Here is a 24,743-nt window from a genome sequence, read left to right as displayed (position 1 = left end):
GCTTTTTTTGGCCACTTTTTTAAAGACCCAGCTCTCGACCTATACACCCCTATATAAATTTTCTACTTTTTTAATACTGAAAAACGCGTCTGGAATATGGCTCATTTTTTTGGCCACCCGGCTCTCGGCACGCGAACTCGGGCGCGCTCCCAGCTTATGATGTGCTCCCTTGGACATCCTTAGTGGAAATCCATGAGTTCTGGCTACTTGGAAACCCAAGCCATTTGACATACAACGAATCACCCTTTCTCCTAATTATCTTCTCTACCAAATACATGTCCTTATACTTGGTCTTTAACAACTCCTCTGTATAGAAGCCTCCTCTGATTATATTGCCATTTTCATCTTTCAAGATATATGTTACAGGCTTTGTATTCTTAACTTCTGCTATTGTAAATAGTTCCCCTGTCCAATTTGGAGTATAACCTTTACTAAAAACATGTTTATACTTGGAAATCCTTACGCTATCACCTACCTTATATCTTGGTTTTTTAACTTGCACTACTTTAGAAGTCAACCTCTCATGCACATATTTACTATTCTTAACATTCACTTGGTTAGGCTTCATTCCTATAGATCTATGCACCTTATTATTATATTTTCGAATTAACTTTGGAAGTAAATCCAACCATTTATAACTCCCCTGAGCACTAAATTCCCTATATAACCAATTCTTTAAAGTTCTCTGAAACCTCTCCACAATTGCAGCCTTAGTTGTAGAAAATGTGTGATAGTGATTAATATTTAATTTTTTCATTAGTTTGTTAAAATATTGATTAAAAAATTCTTTTCCATTGTCGGATTGAATGTTTTTAACCCCCTTTGGTAGAATGGTTTTAATGGCTTCTGTAACCACTAACCCTGTCTTATTTTTTAGTGGAGCAGCATAAGCTTTTTTAGAAAATGTATCTATTAAAGTTAAAATATATTTATTGCCAGAATTTTCTCTAGCATAGTTTTGCATATCAATTAAATCTATTTGTATGGTTTCGTTTATACCCAATACTTTAAAAGACCTTCTAATGAAATTCTTTCTTGCAGGTTTATGAAGTTCGTATGCAATTTCATTCATTTTTTATAACATCATCCTTTCCTGTAACTCTAAATACATCACCATTAGCCCCAATCAATAGATTATCTTCCATTCTTTTAAATACATAGTTTTCTGGTATATATGGTCTATTATCTATATACTTAAATCCACTCAAAGATGTGGGGTCAGCAACTAATAAATCAGGATTATATTCCATCAAATTAAAATTTTTTTCTCCATATACAAATTTTGATCCATCATAACGCATAGCTTGTGACATTAGACAAATATCATCCGAATGTTTCCCCTCTGGTAGATTTCTTATAAATTGATTTTTGGCATCCCAACAATATAGTTTTTTATTATAAGTTATAGTCTGTTCTTTTGTAACACAGTCAGTGTCATCAATGGCAGGTTTAACACGTACTAACCTTTTATTATTAAAATTCCAATAGCCTACTTCCATTTTTGGAACTTGTGAAACATTCACAGCATCTTTACTATCTGTACCTTCCATCAAATTGCTAAGTTTCTGTTTCTTAGCATTCCAAACACCATTCTCTGATTCTAAAAATTCATAATTACTATCGTCTTGTACAAATTTACCATCTTCTTTTCGTATTAAAGTCTGTTGTAAAGTGGGCACATCATTTAAACTTTCACCCTTTTCCACATTAGTAATTTTCTGTTTCTTAGCATTCCAAACACCATTCTCTGATTCTAAAAATTCATAATTATTATTGTCTTGTACAAATTTACCATCTGTTCGTATTAAAGTCTGTTGTAAAGTGGGCACATCATCTAAACTTTCACCCTTTTCCACATTAGTAATTTTCTGTTTTTTAGCATTCCAATTTTTATTCTTAGATTCTAAAAACTCATATTTAGTTTTACCTTGTAAGAAGACATCACCTTTTCTAGTTAATGTCTGTCCCAAAGTTGATACATCATCTACAAACTCCCCATCTTTAACATTACCAATTTTACGGTTTAAACCATTCCAACTATCGTCTTGTAAATTTAAAGTAGGTTCACTACTAGCCCTAGGTTCTGCAGGCTTATTATATGGATAATATAAACGATAAAATTTATCTATAAACATATTTTTATTTAATAAATAATTCCACTTTCTCTCAATTCCTCAATAATGGAATCTATTTCATTATCCACTCCTGAGTTACCGGCTTGGCGACTTAGCCAAAGAAGTCTTAACCTATCTACAAGCTCATTAGGATCATCCCAATAAATATAGTCAATTTTATTACCAGTCACTTGTCTCAAACCTTCACCAACAGATTTAAAAAGAGGTTTAATTATATTAAGATATTTAGTATGTCTATTACTTGAAATTGGTGCACCATCTTTGTAACTCTTTAAATGTCCATTTGTAGCTTCCAAAATTTCTTTATAATTTTGCAAATCAGCCGGAGTATAATCCTCAGGTTCTTTTAAAGTTAACAATTGCCACAAACCTTTTGTCCCCTTGTAGGTTTTATTTTCAATTGTAACATCATCATTGGCAATGTCAACTTCCTTATTTCCAATAAAAAATTTATTTGCTTCTCGTCTAATACCATATGTAGTGTCTGTCATACTACTTTTACTGAGGTAATTTCCTAAATAGTCTGATGCTAAAAGACCAAAATCTAATTTCTGTGGAGTAGATTGTTGTAATGGTTGCAATCTTGGTATTATTGGTATTCTAGATAGAGTCATTGGGAGAATCTCCATTCGAGGCCTCTCTGTTTTGGAGATTTTTTTTAATTCTTGTAATGGCTCTATTAAAGGTTGGAATGTTTGAAACCTCTCTTCAGCCTCTAGAAACTTGCCACGTTTTAAAGCTCTATATTTCTCTCGTATTTGATTTGCAGAGTCAACCAATTCTTGTTGAATGTTTTTCATCTTTTATTTACATTTTATTTATCTCATTTGACAAAGGATTGTACTCAAACACTTTATCATGTATTATCAAACAATATGCAGATGTATTTGCTGGCACATTTTCTGCAGTTTCAATCTCTAATTTAATATCAACAATTCCTTCCTTCACTGTTTCGTTCTGTCTAGAACAGTCTATTACAATTAGTGGATATTTCTTCATAAACTCAGCCCTACTTATCATAGGATCTGGGATAGTATTATAGTAAGTCTCTCTAAATCTCATAAACATCTCATAAGCTTTAGAGACATCTCCATTTTCAAAGTCGAGATTTAAATCACTATAAGGATAATATTCAGAGTTTAGAAATACTTTGAGATTTTTTAATTTACAGTGATCAAATTCATCAGTTCTTTTTCGTGCACTATTATCCCTAGCTGTTTGGAAACCAAATATAATATACCTAGGCTTCTCCAAACTGGAAGATGTCTTTACTGACCATGTATGTCTTGTAGTATTGGGATATGATGGAAGTTCATGCAACTCTAAACTTCTAAATGCAATTTGCAAATTTTTATTTTGCAGTAACATCTTTTGTAATTGTAACTTTTCCCCATCTGATGGTATCACGTGTGGCATCACCCATTGAATTGAGTTAAGTGTAATTTTAGGAATCGTATCAGCAGTGCCACTGGCTGGAGCACTAGCGGTTGTTAATATACAATTCAAATCATTTTTGGATCTTTTCAACACCAATTCTTGTTTGACATTTACTAATACCTTATTAAAGTCCTCGAATACACCCATTAACAGTTCTAATGGCAAACATGTACTAAACTTGCCACCTTTATGGAACTCTTTTAAATTTGTGTCAGAATCAAATGCTACATTTGACAATTTAGTTGTTTTATTGTAAGAGCTCAATATTTTCATAAGACTAGAAATTCCTGGGTTTCTTACAATGTCTATTTCTTTACCTGCAACTTCATATCTAATTTCATCAAATAAGAACGCAAATGCATTATTTATAAAATGACCTTTATCATGATTCTCAATTTCTCCCTTAATATACAGATAACTCCTACATGGGAGAGTTAGCAAATCTTGATTATTAATACATATTCGAATTTCATCAGAATTATTTATTGCCAAAGTGTTGTGGGGAACATAGGAGTGATTTGTAATTTTAACCACACTATCGTCGAATTGGGATTTCCCTGTAACGTCTAGAAAATCTTCCATTTTTATTAATAGAAAATTTTAACTTTAGTCCTATTGACTTTAGGAACCTAGCATTTTGTGCACTTATAGATAAATTCTTATAAATTCTCATATCTTTTTTATATGACAAGTAATTGTAGTTTCTTCTCCGTTAAAGTCAATTGCCTTGTCGTGCTGATCGGCAAATGTAATACTGACAACATCTAAACTTCTCTTATTTACAGGAAAATATATAATATTTCTTGGAACTTCGATAATTTTGTAGCCAGGAGGAGCTTCTGGATAAAAGCTATGTATGGTATGTGATTTGTTTCCATTTAAATAGGACCCGTTTGCAATGTTACATTTTACTCTAATCACATTTACATTATTAATGTTTATTTTATTTGTAGATTCAAACTGAACACCAGGAGTAGAAACACCTTTAAATCCCAATAAAACAGACCCTAAACATGGTTTTGTAAAATCAAACACATGGCTAGAAAGTAATGTCGCTTTCATAGTTTTATTATTAGCTGTAAGGAAAAAGTTTGGAATTTGCTTTTGAATTTCCTTTGCAAGCTCAACCACCTCATATGTTCCTTCAGAAATTTCTATTGTAACTGGAGCATTGTGGTCATAATAGAAAACATCATCACCTTCTCCAATGGTTAATTTGTTGCCTTTAAGTTGATTTAATTTTGGAATAAGCCCTTTAAATAAAAGTTTGGATTTAGTATTAATTAATGCTTCTCCATTTTTATCTATTATAACTTTAAGTTTACCATTTAATAATTGGTTTAAATCATCAACTAGGATCTCTCCCTTTGGTAATGTTATTTTCTCTACTTTGTAATATGTTAAAGTATTTAGTGGTTTTTTAACATTAAATATAGAATTATAACTTTGAAAATCTACTAATCCAATTACATAATCATCATTTAATTCAATGGGAGGAAAGAACACTGACTTAAGCTCTGGCTCTGTACCCGAAAATGCTATAGTAAATGAATCCATTTTTATAAACAAAAATTTTTTATGAATGATAAACATAAAACTCCACAAATGGAACTATTTAAATCTTGTATTTGATCAGTAGTATAGAAGATTTTATGTCTCTCAAAATATTTAATTACTTCTTTTGGAGGTTGGATTCCAAATGGGTCAAAATAAATTACAATATCTTTATTTTTACGATATGCTGTCCAATGTGTGCCAGATGAACTGTCTAAATTAACTATTCCGCACTCTTTTACTCTTGGTGTTAGATTTTTTAGCTCGTTTTTTAGGTACACCCCCCGGAAGTGAGGCACGTCTTTTGCGGCCTCTAACAGCTGGTAGTTGTCCATATTTTTTATTAAATTTTAATCCCATTCCCATCTTTGCTTTTGCCTTCATCAAATTTGTCACCGCATAAGCTGCAGCTCTTTCAGCAAGATTTGCATCCTTTGCCGTTACTCTAGTCCAAGCTAAGTCTGCTAATCTCATGTCTGCTTTGTTCCGAGCAGCGGTATCGGGATTATTCATGTAGAATATGTCATGCTCTTTACAATAAGAGTCTAGTTTATTTTTTGGAGATACATTTTTAGCTAAATTCTCACGTATATTCGTTCCAGGTCCACAGTACCGATATGATGGTATGTGAAGTGGAAATGGAAGGTTATTTATAAGAGTATTCAATAACCCTCGACCCCTGTAAGGCTTTAGGAATAAACCTTTGCCCTTTTTACATGTTTTCTTATTATTTTTTACCATTTTTATTATATAAAAAATGTCTTTTATTCAACAAAAACACAAATTTAAAATAGTACATACTAAGGAAAATATACCAAAGAAGTTGGGTCTTTTTCCTACCAATATTCGATGTGTTATTTGTGGTCCCAGTGGAAGTGGGAAAACGGTTGTAATTTATAATTTAATTGTAAGAAAGGAAGGATTAAAATTTACAAACCTATATTTAATATCAAAATCTTTAGAACAAGAAAAATATAAAAAAATAATTGAAATATTTAGTTTGTGTGACGAAGTGAAATTACACACGTTTACTGACTGTGAAATCACACCAAATGATGTAAAATCACAGTCAGTTGTTGTATTTGATGATATAAATAGTCCAAATATTACACAATTTTTCTCAATGGGTCGACATAAAAATATTAACAGTTTTTACTTGTGTCAATCTTACAGCAAAGTACACAAACATTTACGTGATAATGTAAATTTCCTAATATTATTTAAACAAGATGATTTGAATTTAAAACATGTATATAACAATCATGTTGGTAATGATTTTTCATTTAACCAATTTAGAAATCTCTGTCATCAATGTTGGGATAAAACTAAATATGGCTTTTTTGTAATAGACAAAGAAAGGTTAAAGAATAATGGCAAATATAGATTTATGTTTGATCAATTTTATAATGACCAAGTGCAAGAGTATTGATACCATCTTCCAGAATAAACCTCTTGTCATCGTCAAACGATAGTACTTTCTTATTCATAGTTAAGGTTTGAAGATGATGATTTGTAGATTTAATTCTTGTCACATTCTCATAGTAATCTTGCCCAGTGGCAAGACAGTTCAAATAATGTTGATGTCTAAGGAGATGTTTAACTGTAGCACCATCAGCTCCTTTAGCTTTCTTCACCTCTAAAGCTTGTTTGTCTTCTTCATATAACCATTTTAGAGGAATATAAGAATATAACTTTGGTCTTAAACCACAATATTCATACATAATATGACCATCTAATTCGTCTTTAAACTTGCCAGTGACTTTTTTATTTTTATCAGAGTATAAGAAATGGTCTTTACTATATCCAGAGGTATCAAAATAGTGCAAGTCACATTCTATTTCCTTGTAAAAGTCCTCTGTAACTATAGAATACATTAAAGAATCTGTATCTGTCATAAGAAATCTTTTGTTCTTAAATTTTGACATATAATTATAGTGGAAATCGTACATTATTACTTTACTAATATCCAAAATGGTCATTCCCAAATATATCGGCTTATTAAACTTTACAACTAATTTATTTAAATGTATAGCATGTAAATTGTTATCGAACTTTTTGCTACAGTCGAACCTTGGATTAGTGACATATTTAGTTAATAGTGACTCATCCTTGAGATATATATCACGAAACTTGCGTTGGTTCATAATTGTTCGACCAAAGAGACTATTATTTAACAATTTGTAAAAGTCTTTTTCGAAATCATTTTTAGCACATTTGCGTTTTTCAATATTAAAATTAATATAGGGCGCAAGCCATTTGGACTGTCTAAATTTTAAAATTCTATGGTATTTTGTAGCAACCAAACCCAATTCCTCATATTTTTGTAATGCTTTATAATGTAAAATATATTTAGTTTTGTCATTTAAATTAGGTATTAATTTGCCATTCATTTTCTCAGGTGCTAATGGATAGTCATTATGTAAATCATGTAAGCTTTTATCATATTTTAAATCAACTTCTAAAATGTATCCAAACTCATCATTTTGATTATATTTGTAGTCTATCTCATTCGACCAACAAAATCCATCCATAGGTAGCGGCTCGCACATCGCTGTTGAGTATAGCGAGTTACAATCTAAATATATTAAATACACACTCTCTTGATTGGGATCATAGTGTTCGCCCATATATTTATTATTGGCTTTAGCGTAACGTGTGGAAATCATACTGACTCCTCCTCTGATTGCACTTTCTATGAACAAATGCATGTCAATATCTTGAAATAATTGTAATTTTATACCAGTCATTCTAAGACAGGCCTCCCATGTTAATCCAGGAAGTGAATACATATGTACGGGGTCAAGTTTATAATCTTTTAAACACAGGTCTCTAAATGTCTCAAACACATCAGCCAGTAGCAATACATCTGTTTTAAGATATAAATCATGATATTCTTGTAAATTGTTGATATTAAAATGGGTCCAGACATTTTTAGCATGTTCATATTCATTGGGAGAGATATGTTCTTTAGTTAAAGTACTGTAAAATTTTTCAATTGGAGGTAGAGACTCTGCAAACTTATCTGGTCCTGTCATATATTCATAGGGAAATACACCTTTGCGTTGTAGTAGTGGATTGTCTATGAATCTAAATGTATTTAAATTGGAAGCTAATTTGTATAATGGAAGGGACAGAAAGTTATAGGAATCTAAAAATACTAAATCATCAACAGAGAATGAAATGTACTTTTCCATATCTTTGGCTATGCAATTTAATTTACGATTAAACTTTCCCAAGTGTTGCATTATTAAATGTCCATCGTAATTTTTCAAGTTATGGAAGAATACTGGGATTTTCTTTGTTACTTTATAGTTTAAATTACAATCATTGTGGGCAGCTCCACGGTATTGGCCATTTGAATGACAATGTTCCCGTACCCTATGAAAATATAGGGGCTTTTCGCAAATGTGACAATGTGTTGAGTTTTGGAAAGATGCCTCTTGCTCAGGAGTCATTACAAGGGGAATATATATCGCCATTTGACTTTTAATGAAGTCATAAGTCTCAAATAACCTTTTGAAAAACACGTCCATAACATTTTCGCCACTATATAACTCTTCAGAAATAATCTTAGAATCTTTTACTACAACAAATGCAAAACCCGATGGAATATGCTTGTTTGAGTTTATAAAGCACTCAAAATCAGCATAAATTACAAATGGGGCTTTAAGTTGATATTTATAATTTTTAAATTGTAATGTATCTTGTTTAGACATTTCCACTCGTTGGGCATCAAAGTTTTTACAATATGTTGCATGACGTTCTAATATATCATTAGTGTAAAAATGTTGTAAACACAACTTACAAAAATACTTCTTATGGTCATCTTTTGTAGACCGCAGCATTAACCTATTAAAATCACGAATTAAACAGTAATGTGATTTACGACCTTGTTGTAATAATAATAGATCTATATGAGTATTACTATTCAGTTTGGTTCTTCTTAATGGATATATAAATTTTCGGTCTTCAACTCCAAATACATTAACACTTATATTATTCTTTCTTTCAAATTGATCTATGTCAGATATTTTTACGGGATATTTTATGTTTGTCATATTTAACTGATTTTCATAGGGTGCATATTTCGATACCCTTTCAGCATTTTTAGCATTCCTTGGATGTAAAGCTGCTAAAATTGACCAAAGGAAGCATTTATTATCAGCATTCTTTATATTTAAAACTGCTTTTGTCAATTTAATACTTTTTGGTGTGGGGATATATGACTTTGGAGTTAGGGGCTTATACTTGTAAACGTGCAACTGCCAATATTTAGTATAGTCATATATCCATCCACTACCCTCGGCTTGGTATTTGTGCATGGAAGTGTCAATCTTTAAAAGAGCATTTTCAATTTGATGCTTTAAATCTCTCTTCTCAATGGTTAGGAAAGTAAGGCTTCTAAAATCTGCAATACATTCTTTCTCATTAACTAATTTTCCGTTTTGATCCATTGAATATTTTATAAATTTGATTCTCCTTACTAAAGTCCATTTTATCGGTAGAGGACAAGACTGAAGAGTACTTTTAAGTTCAGTTTTAATCGATTCACCGACAAATTTAATCATTGTATATGGACATTTGTTACAAGAATTTACGTGTCTTTTAAAATGACCAACAACATTTCTTTTACAGAAATTACAAGTCTTATGAGTTTGTAATATATGAGATTTTAGAGCTATGTTACTATCACAGATTAAATCACAAACTTTGCACAGTTTCACCTTCATTTTATGTATTACCTTGTAGTGGCGAATAAGGTTGCTTTTTTTGGAGAGCGATGCAAAACAATGTTGACATGTGGTCTTCATTTTTATATATGAAATTAAAAAATAGGTTGGCATCTTCTATATAGTAGAACAATTTACAATTTAAATTAATGAGAAGTAATAATTCAAATCATAATTCTAAATTTTAATATTCAAAACAATTTTATACAATAATATTTGGCAATTAAAATTTTCTAAATCAAAACTAAATTCTAAATCTTAAATAAAAACTCTTTTTAGCAGAATGCTGAGTCTACATTTATACAGAGTTAGTGTTAGTTATATAGAGAAGACTACCTACGAAAAAATTATATAGAGATTGAGATTCGGCTAAGTTTAAAAAAAATAACTTGTACACTTTTGACTCAAAGTCCCCAGTGATTGAGATTCGGCTAAGTTTAAAAAAAATAACTTGTACACTTTTGACTCAAAGTCCCCAGTGATTGAGATTCGGCTAAGTTTTAAAAAAATAACTTGTACACTTTTGACTTGCTTAAAAATAGTAATAACAAAATAAGGTTACATTTTGGATAGAGAAGCAGCATACAATTGACATATAACTAAAAAACTAGGTTGACATCTTCTATATATAGTAGAAATTACATTTTAAAAATTTCATTTAATAAAAATAATAATTTTGAATATTAATTTTATATTTTTAATATTCAAAATTATTTCACACAATTAGATTTGGCAATTATAATTTTCTAAATCAAAACTAAATTCAACTTAAAGAACTAAAAGAAACTAAACTTCAAACTAAAAGAAATACATAGTATGAGTACAAGCATCAATTGGTCACAACCAATTGATCCCATGACCCGACACGCGACAATATATTAGGCCTACACTAGTCTAGCTTACATGTTAAAACAAGAAGATTCAGGTGATGAGCAAAGTAGTCCAGGCGGGTGAGGTGGTCCAGGCGGGCGAGGTAGTCCAGGCGGGCGAGGTAGTCCAGGCGGGTGAGGTGGTCCAGGCGGGTGAGGTGGTCCAGGCGAGCGAGGTAGTCCAGGCGGGCGAGGTAGTCCAGGCGGGCGAGGTAGTCCAGGCGAGCGAGGTAGTCCAGGCGGGTGAGGTGGTCCAGGCGGGTGAGGTAGTCCAGGCGGGCGAGGTAGTCCAGGCGGGTGAGGTGGTCCAGGCGGGTGAGGTAGTCCAGGCGGGCGAGGTAGTCCAGGCGGGTGAGATGGTCCAGGCGGGCGAGGTGGTCCAGGCGGGCGAGGTGGTCCAGGCGGGTGAGGTAGTCCAGGCGGGTGAGGTAGTCCAGGCGGGTGAGGTAGTCCAGGCGGGCGAGGTAGTCCAGGCGGGCGAGGTAGTCCAGGCGGGCGAGGTAGTCCAGGCGGGCGAGGTAGTCCAGGCGGGCGAGGTAGTCCAGGCGGGCGAGGTAGTCCAGGCGGGCGAGGTAGTCCAGGCGGGTGAGGTGGTCCAGGTGGGCGAGGTGGTCCAGGCGGGTGAGGTGGTCCAGGCGGGCGAGGTAGTCCAGGCGGGCGAGGTGGTCCAGGCGGGTGAGGTGGTCCAGGCGGGCGAGGTAGTCCAGGCGGGCGAGGTAGTCCAGGCGGGTGAGGTAGTCCAGGCGGGTGAGGTAGTCCAGGCGGGTGAGGTGGTCCAGGCGGGCGAGGTAGTCCAGGCGGGCGAGGTAGTCCAGGCGGGCGAGGTAGTCCAGGCGGGCGAGGTAGTCCAGGCGGGCGAGGTAGTCCAGGCGGGCGAGGTAGTCCAGGCGGGTGAGGTGGTCCAGGTGGGCGAGGTAGTCCAGGCGGGCGAGGTAGTCCAGGCGGGTGAGGTGGTCCAGGCGAGCGAGGTAGTCCAGGCGGGTGAGGTGGTCCAGGCGGGTGAGGAAGTCCAGGCGGGCGAGGTAGTCCAGGCGGGTGAGGTGGTCCAGGCGGGTGAGGTAGTCCAGGCGGGCGAGGTAGTCCAGGTGGGCGAGGTGGTCCAAGTGAGTGAGGATACGATAGAATCTCCCCCTTTTATACCCAAAAATTGTCAAAAAAACCTGCCCCAGACAGACTGGCGCCAGACAGGCAGAGAAAATTAACAATTAGTTTTGATTGGGGTCATTGGGTTACACTCAGTCATTCATTAGAGTCAGGAGCGGGAGCATGGGGCAGGAGCCCGACCATAGCATGGAGCACGCCATGGGTCAAGAGCATGCCAAGAGCATGCCCGCGAGCGGGAGCACGCCATGGGTCGAGAGCATGCCTAGAGCACACCCGCGACCAGGAGCGCGCCCGAGTTCGCGTGCCGAGAGCCGGGTGGCCAAAAAAATGAGCCATATTCCAGACGCGTTTTTCAGTATTAAAAAAGTAGAAAATTTATATAGGGGTGTATAGGTCGAGAGCTGGGTCTTTAAAAAAGTGGCCAAAAAAAGCTCTTCCATTTTTTTCTCATTTTTCCCCTATAAAAAGTGCCCTAAAAGTGCCTCTAAAACGCCGAAAGTGAGGTCATATTGTGGGTTCACCACTACTTGCCAATCAATAGGGAACTTTTTTAACATTCTAACATACATTGATAACATTGGTATGTTATCAACTCCTGCTGAATTTTTGTTTTTCAGAGCTGTAATTACTTCTATTTTTTCTTTCTCTGATTTAACATTCCTTTGGTCGCTCAGCTATCTTCGTTCTACTTGTATTTACTAACTAGCTGTACCCGCGGGCTTTGCCCCGCTTAACTTCATAAGTATTCGCATGGCTCAATCACGTCCTGGTTGAAGTTCGTTCGCTACGCTCACTCACCTTCAAGTTGGAAATCGTTCGCTGCGCTCACTTGTTTTCAGGTTAGCTCGTTCGCTACGCTTACTCGCCTCCAGGTTGATGTTCGTTCGCTACGCTCACTCACCTTTTGGTTGCAAATTAGCTGTTGTCATACATTTAAAAAAGTCATCCCTTTTATTGTTTATAATACAGTACTTTTATAAAGGTTTTTATGTTTTAATATTCAACATTGGAGAATTTAAACGTTGTTAAGTGCACAGGTGTGCTGCGATTGGGGTTTAATACATTTGGACTTGTTCAAAAGTAAAATAGTTTTCTGTGCTGCAATCTGTAGAAACACTGTGGCACTATTTCAAATCATGACTAATGCTAATACAGAATGTTACAGTTGCTAATACAAAACAGTTGGTGAAATAAACATCTGCTTTTAAATTATATTTATTTGTAAACATTCTAGATCAAAAAGTCTGACATTGGCCCACTTAAAACCCTCTGGGGCAGAGCCCTTTTGACGGATCTGCACCAAACTTCACTCGAACCATCCTTGAAAGATGCTTAATAATGCCTGAAAGTTTCATTACAATCTGTCGAGCGGTTTCGGAATCCATAACGTATATACACATATATATACATACATACATAGTTCCTCTTTTATAGATATAGATTTTGTAACATTCTGCTTATTATTGACTTATTCGTACAACTCTTGGTATAATACAGGGTGAGTTTCTACTGACGCCCATAACTTCGCCAGTGGATTCTACTGATCAAAATGAACAAAAAAGTTGATATAAACCCTAGTCCGATTCCGAACCGTTTGGTCGTAATTGAGAATTTTGTGTTTTCTAAAAATATTGGACTTTCTGTCACTATTTACTTTATAAAAATAAAACCAATTACTCTAGCGATTAATATCAAAAATAATTCGAAAGGGCATTAAATTTGCTACAAAACCAAGGTTACATGAAAAAATATTTCATTACATACATCGGTTCCTAGCAGAATTAAAGTAAAAAATATCGTATAATAGTTATTTTGTTTAAGTTTTAAGACCCATTTTTCACACCTTATTCTGGTGCCACGCAATGTCCAACTAGATAAAAAACTTTCTCATTTAATAAGCTTTAAATTGATATGCAATTTTAAATTGTTGTTGTTAGAATTGACAGAAAAACTACCATCAAACTAAAGTAAAACACGGTTTACCGATTTGGTTTTAGCAAGGTAACAAAACTACTAATATTAAACTCACTGATTTACACATGTCTTGGTTGAAATCGTACTGGTTCAAATCAGCTGATTCAATTGTTATGATTTGTAAACAAGTCTACTATGAACAAAACTACTATGAAACTAAATAAAAACCAGGTTTACGAGTAAGGGTTTTCTTATTTTAATAATGCAAGACAAATGAACACAACATTTTCATACAGTAACTCAATGGCATTAACAAATTAATTACAAGCGTTCAGAATAGACAATCAATGTTGATTGCTACTTAAGCAAGTTTTCGAAATGACCACCATTTTGTCTGATGCAGATGCGGACACGTTTTCTCAACTCTCTAACAGTAGCATTCAAGTTTACCGTATTGCTTAGTCGTGCAGTAGCTGTGACAATTCGGTTTCTCACTTCTTCAGCTGATTCCACTGGCGTCCGATAAACTTCTTGTTTAAGATACCCCCAAAAGTAATAATCCAATGGATTGAGGTCTGGTGACCGTGGAGGCCAGGCAACGGTTCCATCTCTTCCTATCCACAAGCGGAAGTTGTTGCTTAAATAGTCACGTACATTGAGATTGAAGTGCGGGGGTGCGCCATCAGCTTGGTAAACAATGCGATCTCGCAAATTCAATGGAATGTCCTCCAGGAGTTCTGGTAGGATTTCAGTTAGGAACTGTAAGTAGTCAACTCCATTCAGTGTTGGAGGAAGGTCAAGATATGGTCCAATCACTCGATTTCCTATCAGTCCAGCCCACACATTTACCTTGAATCGTGACTGACTCCTAGATTCACGAACGAGGTGCGGATTATCGTCAGCATAGTGATGCTCATTATGGAAATTAAAGACTCCATCTCTCGTAAACGTACATTCATCAGTCCATAAAATTGTTTTCAGGAAATCCATGTGGTCATGTTGCCGGATCCACTGACAAAACTGGAGCCTCTGAGGTGGATCTCTCGGCTCGAGTTTCTGGACGCGCGTGAAATGAAATGGGTGCAACCGCTCTTTTCGTAATAGTTTTGACACAAATTTTTGAGATACCCCAAACTCACGGGCTAATGTCCTCGTACTTATCCTTGGATCTTCACTTACCCGTTCTAAGACAGCCTCTTCCAATCCGACATCTTGCATAAAGTTTCCAACTAAGCGGCCGTTGGTGGGAAACTTTCCATTTTCACGCAAACACTGGTGGACGCGAATAAATGTTTTTCGATCAGGAATCCTCCTGTCTGGAAAGCGTCGAATGTACTCGCGAACACTTTCAGACGCATTTCCGGAACAAAAACCATAAACATAATGCATATCAGCATATTCTGAACTTGTGAAAGGATCCATAACGTAAAAAATAACAAACAAGCGTTTTAATCTGACTAGGAAACCAAATAACGTTATTTACTATAGCTGATTTAGACTTGTTTACAAATCATAACAATTGAATCAGCTGATTTGAACCAGTACGATTTCAACCAAGACATGTGTAAATCAGTGAGTTTAATATTAGTAGTTTTGTTACCTTGCTAAAACAAAATCGGTAAACCGTGTTTTACTTTAGTTTGATGGTAGTTTTTCTGTCAATTCTAACAACAACAATTTAAAATTGCATATCAATTTAAAGCTTATTAAATGAGGAAGTTATTTATCTAGTTGGACATTGCGTGGCACCAGAATAAGGTGTGAAAAATGGGTCTTAAAACTTAAACAAAATAACTATTATACGATATTTTTTACTTTAATTCTGCTGGGAACCGATGTATGTAATGAAATATTTTTTCATGTAACCTTGGTTTTGTAGCAAATTTAATGCCCTTTCAAATTATTTTTGATATAAATCGCTAGAGTAATTGGTTTTATTTTTATAAAGTAAATAGTGACAGAAAGTCCAATATTTTTAGAAAACACAAAATTCTCAATTACGACCAAACGGTTCGGAATCGGACTAGGGTTTATATCAACTTTTTTGTTCATTTTGATCAGTAGAATCCACTGGCGAAGTTATGAGCGTCAGTAGAAACTCACCCTGTATTATACCAAGAGTTGTACGAATAAGTCAATAATAAGCAGAATGTTACAAAATCTATATCTATAAAAGAGGAACTATGTATGTATGTATATATATGTGTATATACGTTATGGATTCCGAAACCGCTCGACAGATTGTAATGAAACTTTCAGGCATTATTAAGCATCTTTCAAGGATGTGGGCGTCAGTAGAAACTCACCCTGTATAATAAGAAGCGAATAAAATTAGTAAATAACCCTCTTAAATAATAAATTATAATTAAATCATCAAACTGAGTATTACATAACGGGTGGGCCAATGGGGTAGAGAGAGAGTGCATGTAAATCACGTGATATCTACATTTGGCATGTGAGCGTGATGTATATCAGAGCATCAAACCAATAACTCATCAGCTGTCTGTAGGTGCAACACATAACACTGTGTCTAACATTGTTGGGAACCCCCACTGCAAAACAACTACGTTATGACGCAATTTCAAAATCAAAGCTAAGACCAAATATTTTTGTAGAGTAACCAATTAGGATACCTAAACATGCATGGAGTATGAATTTGGAATAGAATATGAGTGCAGAAAGGAGTGAGATTCGTTGTGAAGCTTTGTTACTTACTGTTTCTTCAGCCCTATAGTGAAAAAATCCATTAAGTAGACACCATTTGTAATGTGCTGCCGGAGCACCAAATTCCATGTGCAAATTTCGCCACTACTGCGAAGTTCATCAAAAAAATTATGTTGAATTTAGATTATGTAGAAATGATAAACCCACAACACAAGATATAATACATCGCTGCCAACATGTACTGGCCGCTGGAAGGACGGTGATGTACCACCTTGGTTCCACCACTACTGCCAAGATAATAATTATATAAATCAAAATGAAATACTCCTAAAACTAGGACAGTGATATCATTGATAACATGTACACAACATTTTAATAAGAATTGAGGTCCAATGTAAAATTTAAATGTGTCAAAGATCAAGCCTTAAATAGGGCGAGTTATCGAAATCACAGAAACATACATTGCAGACTGAATGCCAGGAGCCATCACATATTACACACATTACTTGATGTGGTAAGGGATGTAACTCTCTTATGTAGAGAAAAGATGAGATACTACTCTCGCCTCTGGCGGAGTTGATGACCTGGTCTTTACAGTAGAACAGAAAAGGAAGACTCATCCACATCATAATCCAAGCAAAAGGACAAGTCTGGATAGAGGACAAGTCTGGGTAGAGGACAAGTCTGGGTAGAGAACAACTCTATAATAATACACACTCCTGATACCATGGGCGATAGGGAAGCCTTCCCACCAACTCACCAAATAGGGAGCTCTGCAAAAGCAAAATTATAAATGTTAGCTTCTGAGTCAACAACCATTATTGGAGAAGATACAGACCTACTTGTATTGTTGTTATACCACTGCAAAGATCTCTATATCAGGCAAAGCTAAAGCAAAATGTATATTACGTTAAAGTTTTAAAACAGTTACTAGGGGACAATGTAGTATATGCTACGACTGGTTGTTTGCTTACACAACACACATTTTCTGGATGTGACACGACATCAAGAATTTTTGGAATTGGTAAGAAGTCAGTAGTAATTAGACATGTCATCATAGGTGATCTCGTTTTGCAAATTTGTTCTAAAGTATTCTTCACTCCTAACGCTGATTCGAATATTGTGTAAATGGCAGGATGCAAAGCAGTGGTTTCAATGTTTCACTGAGGAGAGAAACTGAGTCTTTATGCTGAGTCTACAATCATCAATAAGAACTAGAGGTATAAGAAAAATAATCTTAAAAAATGTCCAAAGTACGAAACGTTCAAAAGAAATGTATGGACTAGAGGTTTCGTTTAGATAAATCTAAAAAGATACACGTGGTAATTTATCTTAAACATTTGTCCAACCATACAACGTTTTCTTGAAATATTTCAAGGTCATATCCTTTATTTCTCTGACTAAACAGCATATACAAATCGTTAACAAGAAAGCTGTTAATGTTTTAAAATCTTAGATAAGAATCGAATTCTGCGGAAGACAATCGATTAATATTGTGAATCTGGCCCAACTGTCAAGCTGAATTTTCGCTTCTTAATATTATAATATTAAAAATAGCTTATTCCCTATATGGGAAATTCGTTAAAAGTGTAAAATTGTGGCATTTTTTGAGTTAGAGATTAAATTAAATGTCGAAATGCCAAGTGTAGGTAAACCTAATTAGGAACTCAAGGCATGCTAGACCTGCCAGTGAATGCCGTAGAAAGTAAAACGGGAAGAAGACCCAGTCCATCAAAAACCAGTTGTAGGCCTGCTAAAGAATAAATTAAGATTCACAAAGTTATGTCAGTTAAGAAAAAAACAATCAAAGACCAGCACTTATGATTAAGTGGTTCGTGAGTGAGGATAGAATGATCCTCGCACTTCAAGGACTGGTAATATCTTCTTCCAAAGAGAAGAGATGAAGTAGAAGTAGGTGATATTAAAGTAAGTTTTGGGTGTGTGTCTAGAAGTCGTAACATCATATTGATAAGGAAGTATTTTACCTCGGACGCTTGTTTAGTAATATTGTAATACCTAACCCTATAATAGTATGTTAAATACATTATACTTTAAATTACCTGTTTTTAGCATGACAGTTTTTTTTCACAATGATGCATGAACTTCAAGGCATGCTTGACCTGCCAGTGAATGCCGTAGAAACTAAAACGGGAAGAAGACCCAGGCCATCAAAAACCAGTTGTAGGCCTGCTAAAGAATTTAAGATTCATAAAAGTTAAGTCATTTAAGAAGAAAGCAATCAAGCAAGACCAACACTTATGATTAAGTGGTTCGTGAGTGAGGATAAAATGATCCTCGCATTATAGACGATGGCTGAAGTTTATTATACAAAACTTTTAAGCTTATTTTAATCAGGAAGTTTTTAATCATATTTTGATACCATTTGCGAAACTTTGCAACATATATAAAAGGATCATATGCTCTATCCTTTAATGAATCGTTTTAAAAACTATATGGTAAAATTTTACATTTCCCAAATTTCGTAATTTTTTTTAAAATTTTTATTTAGTTAACTACTATTACGGGTAGTAATGGGATTATTTTCAGTTTTAAATACACGAACCATCTAATAAAAATCGCAACAAATCTTTAACAAGAAATCTTTTTATGATTTCAAATTGTTGATAAGACAAACAGTCTGCGGAAGACAATCGAGCAATGATGTGAACGTGGCCAGACTGTAAAGCCTAAGTTTTGCTTCTAACAGTTGTAACATTTAATAAAGTGTTTTATATACTACCGATTTTTACTCTTTTTTCGTTTTTAATAAAAACACGTTTATGGAGCTTACTTTATTGATTTGCAAAAATATGCTAGACACGTTTGTCCACAACTTTTGATTAGTTTTTCCTCATTAAACGCTGGTGAAAATGTTATAAATGACACATCTGTTCCAACGTCACCTGGTGAGACACCTTTATAAAGAATATTAATTGACTGACAACCTTACCTTGTTGGCGCCCCATCTGTTTAGAGGTTTCCCCCATTCCCTTTTTCAAGAGTCTCTAATATAACTACACTACGTAACCGTACATTTTTTCAAATATATTTGGTGTCATTTATTTACCACGTACCTCCATCAGCCAGTAAAAATGCTTTTTATTTTAATACTGTCGGTTAGGATTTTAAGTTATGTGTTGACAATTATTTTTAAGTAATAAACGATTTAGGCTTGAAACCTAAACCTTAAATAAAGCTATCAAATATAAATAATCTTTAATTTAGATATAGTAAAATTACCATATATCTACCACTTACATAGAAGTATACATTCTAAAATATTTTAGTTAAAAAAAGTGTCTTTATGGAAATGATTAAACGAATTTTAAAAGGCCAACTCATAATTTTAAATCAAATAAGTGATAATATCGTATAACAATAATCGGTTATAAATTTATTTACTTTATTTTTTGTTCAACATACAATTACACTTCTACATGCATTCTTGCTTTGTGCTCTCTTCTTAGCTTTTGAAGTACATAAATAATGTAAATAAAATTCCGATTATAAGTCATCCTAAGCTAACAGCTTAAAACCTCAAGTTAACATAAGTTTACTTATTATACTGTATAAGTTGTGTTTTACTTTTACATTCTTTATCTACCTGTTAAAATATTGTAATTGGTATTTTTTTATACTTAAGTTTACTATTTATTTTCCTAGGCCAATAAAGTAACGGTGTACTGAGTAATTCCTTACTAAATACCTTGTTAGTGTAAAGGCTTAGATTTAATAATACTGCATACATGTGTTACAAGCGTATTAAACGTAGGTTTTGAAAATAAATAGCGAATGTAGAAGACCTTTTCAAAAGCAAACTGTTATAAGATTCTCTGACAACTTAAAGAGCCGCTAGTCGTTCAGATACTCAGTCACGCAGAAATAATGACTCAATAAGCCATCGAATCTTTTGAAAGCAGCGAATAATTGCCTTTAAGCTCTGTAAAAATGTCTCTTTTGTGACTCTTTCTCATTAAGCCTGACACTCAAAGTATTTATAAAAGATAGCTAATACAGAAAAACCAGCGCAGACCTACTTGTAACATTAGTTTACGAGTCTCCTTTCATAGGCAATTCAAATTGCCAAAGAATGTACGCTCATCACTGTACAGACTCTTTAATGACACATTGCAGTTCCAAGTCAAGCAATGTGTAATCGGCCTTGAAGTACACGAGTCTAGATTGTCTAATTCTGTTGCCCACCTTCAAGCATTTTTCCAGTTTAAGAACAGGGTCTACTTTACGGATGTCAGGAAGCATGTAGTAGAAAATTTTGGCAATGCAGTTACTAATTGTCTCAACTACACCGAAAAGTGTCACGAAGAGCTGAGGCTTATGTCTGTTCCAGATTTTGCTGGGTTTCAGTATCAGAAGCTACCTCCAATTGGTTGGTGCTGTGTATTACTTCTTTTAAAACTAAATATTTTTTCTATATTTTAATAAAATAAGATTATAATATAAGGAAAATAAAAGGTAAATTAATCATAAAATTATTGGACTAATGACAATTTAAAATGACACTAGGTTGCTGTTTTTGGGAATAAACCTCATAATATTACACACAATTGTTTACGGTGAAATATTTATACTATCGTCTGTATTTAAGTCATAGACTTATAAAACCTCAACTCTTTAGTCTTGGCTTTTCCAAAATGTAGTGTGGAGTAACAATCAACAATAATTAGTCGACGTTTATTGCGAAGACAATAATAAATTACCATAAAATATTTGGCATCTGTTTTTTTATTCTAAATTTAATTGTTGCTGCAAATAATGCGTAGTAAAATTTTGTTTTAACTTCCAAATGTTTCTTATGATAACGTAACTCCACGTCTTTTAACTTTTATTTAACTTAACAGTTTTATTTATCCTCTAATGGTTAAGTGGAAGAGAGACTTGCGAGTCCTAACTCTGCCTCTTTTAAATTCTTTTTCTAGCCTAATTAAAACAGTGTTTAGGCCAAATTATAAATTGTCAAAACGTATTAAAGTTGACAAATCAATAGCTAAACGTAGATTGTCATATCATTACAATCTTAACCAAAACACTGATTAAGTCTGTTGTTGACCCTTTTACTTTAAAAATACAGTTTATTTACATTTAATGTACATTTACATTTAAAAAAAAACTCAGTTCTGGTATTTTTGTTCTGCGTAGCCTCAGGAACAATGAGAATCTGGAGATATTGTTGACGGGATACTATGGGCTAATTTATCCTCTCTTAGCATACACCGTTCCTATTTGGGGTTGCGAGTGCCAGCAGACTAAAATGTTGTTTAAACTCCAAAAAATGGCTGTGAGAACTGTTTTCTCTCTAGAAAGGCGTAAATCATGCCGTAAATATTTTTTAAATTCAAAAATTTTAACATTCCCATCTATTTACATTCTTGAATCTTTAACATTTGTGAAACAAGAATTTCCTAAATTTGACTTTTCTGTAAAACACCAATACACATTGCGCAATTCACACACATTACCAATTCCTAAACATTCAACAACATTTTTCAAGAAGCACTTACCGTACAATGGCATAACACTTTTTAATTCACTTCCACTTCCTCTTAAACTTGAACCAAACCTACTAAAATTTAAAAAGCAATTAAAATCTTTGTTGATAAAGTTTACCTGTTACAGCGTCCAAGAATTTGTAAATAAAATCAGCTCGATGAATAGTGATGTAGCCTAAATATGTATATAGAACTGTATAACTTTTAGTACTGTAAAATACCTCTGTAAATAGTTCTCAAGTATATATAAGCTAACTTTTATTAATGATGACTTAGCCAATACAAATTATACAATATTTTGTTAATTCTGGCTTAATAAACGATTTGATTTGATTTATAGCAAAACTGTTTTAAAAAATTGCATTAAGATGATGGGAAACAAACATTCTTTTTAAAATATTTTGAATATGATTGTTTTAGCCTCATTTATTGAAAACAAAAATTATCTTAAAACAACGGTAATTAGGTATATCTCAAGCTTCGTCTAAAATAACCAATAATTCGGGTGGTTGTAATATACCCTGTCTAAATATGTTTATTTGGGTTGTAATTACAAATAAATAAAAAATAAGATAACGATCGTGAAACAAGGTCTTTAATTTTGAAATGAAAAATTATTGAAATTAGTTTTACTTATGGCCAACTATAAAAATTATGTCAAATAACGATGCGGACTTAGTATATTTGCCTAGATTGTACATGTTTGGTATAAGCCTACTACAGGTTAAGTTGTTCATCAATGGTGCAGTAAGGGGTGTCGAGCCGAACGCACTCACAGATTCTCTGTATGAATGCGTTGAGAGGTGTTATGGGTAATGGATCTGACACGTGTCATATCATGTTATTGATGTCGCTGGACATCGGCCTAACGCCAATCGGAATCAACATTAATTACCTAACACACGTTTACGACAAAATTACGTGGAAATGTGTGTTGTAAATTATTAATTTGTACATTGCAACGCAGGATGTACTGGGCGATTGGTACTCAGTGTGACAAAGTGTGATGATGCATTATAAGAGGTTCCAAGTCAAAAAATTAGGTATCCAAAGAATTATTTTCAGTTTTTCAAAAATAACCATTTTTTAAACTTAAAACAGGGATTTCTCAATTACCTGTAAATGGATTTGAGTGGACAATGTCATTAATTCCAGTACGTATTAAATCTGTATGAAATTTCTCAAAGATTTTGGTTAAATATGTTCTACTTTCTCTAGGGCACCATTTGTTTTGCCAGCTGAACCTAAAAACGTGTTGCATAGTGTTTGAAAGACTAATTATTTATATGCTTTATAGTGACTGTAGGAAAATATAATGTGTAACACGAGTGAAAAAGACCTTTGCTGCACTCGAGATCATTCCTCTCTCGTGTGCATGTAAACATTGCTCTCGTGTGCAGCAAAGTGCCACTTTCACCACTAGTTACACAAATAACTATTTCATCAAATTCTGAGTACACATCTTTTCTTTTAGCTACCGTAAATAATATAGTGTAAAAATTGATCATTAATGGTTTTATAGATATTTTTTCCAATAACTCAAGAAGATGTTTTTGGCACATAGTAAGGATTTCATTTTCACTCTACTTATATCTGTATCTAAAAAGATTAAAACGTTTAGTAGTTGAGTGGAAGGAGTGATCTACCCAGTAGGTATATTAAGTTGTAAGATAAAGTTGATTCCGTCTGTCAATTAGTAATGTATTGTTTGATTGAAGGGAAACTTCAGTAGTGAATTATTTCTCGGAGTGAGAGTAAAATAGTCAATACAGTTGAGAAACTAATCACAGCACCTGCGAGCGTGTACCTTAGATTCCAATATTCTCAGCTTGAGCCAACACTTTAGATAATGAAATACGTTCAGCCTTTCATCTCATTAATATCGAATTCACCTTTGCACTTAGCGAAAGTATATTCTTTACAGCATTCATTGCATTTGGATGGTGTAGGCTTTCAATTAAAACTAAAGAAGAGGTTTTTTTATAACCACGTTTGACGTTTAACACTACTCTGAAAATTCACAACTGATTAAAATACTATGGAAACAACATAACCGACGCGAAATACTCACTGATTTTTGCTTGGACAAAAGTGTTGTGATTAAATACTAAAAGTCATCGCTTGCAACTTAACAAAAAGTGTACGAATAAGTAAATTATATTATCTACTATAGTTCCAGGAGTGTTAGAAAGTTTCAAGCCAAGCTAGCCTGGTCTTTTCTAGGAAAAGAGATGTTTACTTCAGACCCTTAGGACAAAATTTCACTGGAGTTAGTCTACTTTTTGTTTGTGATACATTACCCGTCCAACAACTTGTGCGAGGACGCATCTCCCTAGGCGACATACCTGTTCACATGTACGCAAATACAAAAAATATGTTCGTGGAACTTAAAATTTTTGATTAACAAGTCACAATTATTACATTTAACAAAATTTTTTTATACAGCCCCTGTAAAAAGCCAATGTCGTTGTGGGGGGGGGGGGGGTATAAGTTAAGAATAAAATAAAATAAATTTACGCCACACTACATTATTTTGATGAACTTTCCACGCAAGGATTTAGTCCAGAAAACAGCTGTTTGCCGCCAGCTTATTCAAATGGGGTTTCATTGCGTAATACTGTTCTGCAATGAGTTTTACCGGACACCAATCAGCTGATTATACTGTATTTTCGTGGCAATTAGTGGTTATAAACAAAAACATAACCTCTCATGACTAGTGATTTTTAGTCCTTTAGTTGGTGGAAATATATAAGGATTTGTACGGATTAAGTAGTATGGCGTAAACTATCGTAAGTAACTCGTCCAAAATGTGTGTACCGGACTCGTATG

The 24,743-nt window shown here is 34.3% G+C and overlaps 1 protein-coding gene across 1 annotated transcript; it reads right to left on the bottom strand.

Moving 5' to 3' along the window:
• Positions 1-14,100: 14,100 nt before the first annotated feature.
• Positions 14,101-15,165, bottom strand: LOC128984581 (uncharacterized). Its single transcript, XM_054403920.1, has one exon. The coding sequence runs from the start codon at positions 15,163-15,165 to the stop codon at positions 14,101-14,103; it is 1,065 nt and encodes a 354-aa protein (XP_054259895.1).
• Between the last annotated feature and the right edge of the window lie 9,578 nt (positions 15,166-24,743).

Source organism: Macrosteles quadrilineatus, unplaced genomic scaffold (genome assembly GCF_028750875.1).
Source record: "Macrosteles quadrilineatus isolate MER2022 unplaced genomic scaffold, UCM_ALF_1.0 Scaffold_2__2_contigs__length_208266976, whole genome shotgun sequence".
NCBI classification, from domain to species: domain Eukaryota; kingdom Metazoa; phylum Arthropoda; class Insecta; order Hemiptera; family Cicadellidae; genus Macrosteles; species Macrosteles quadrilineatus.
The sequence above is the reverse complement of the archived record's forward strand: the minus strand, read 5'-3'. Positions and strand labels throughout refer to the sequence as shown.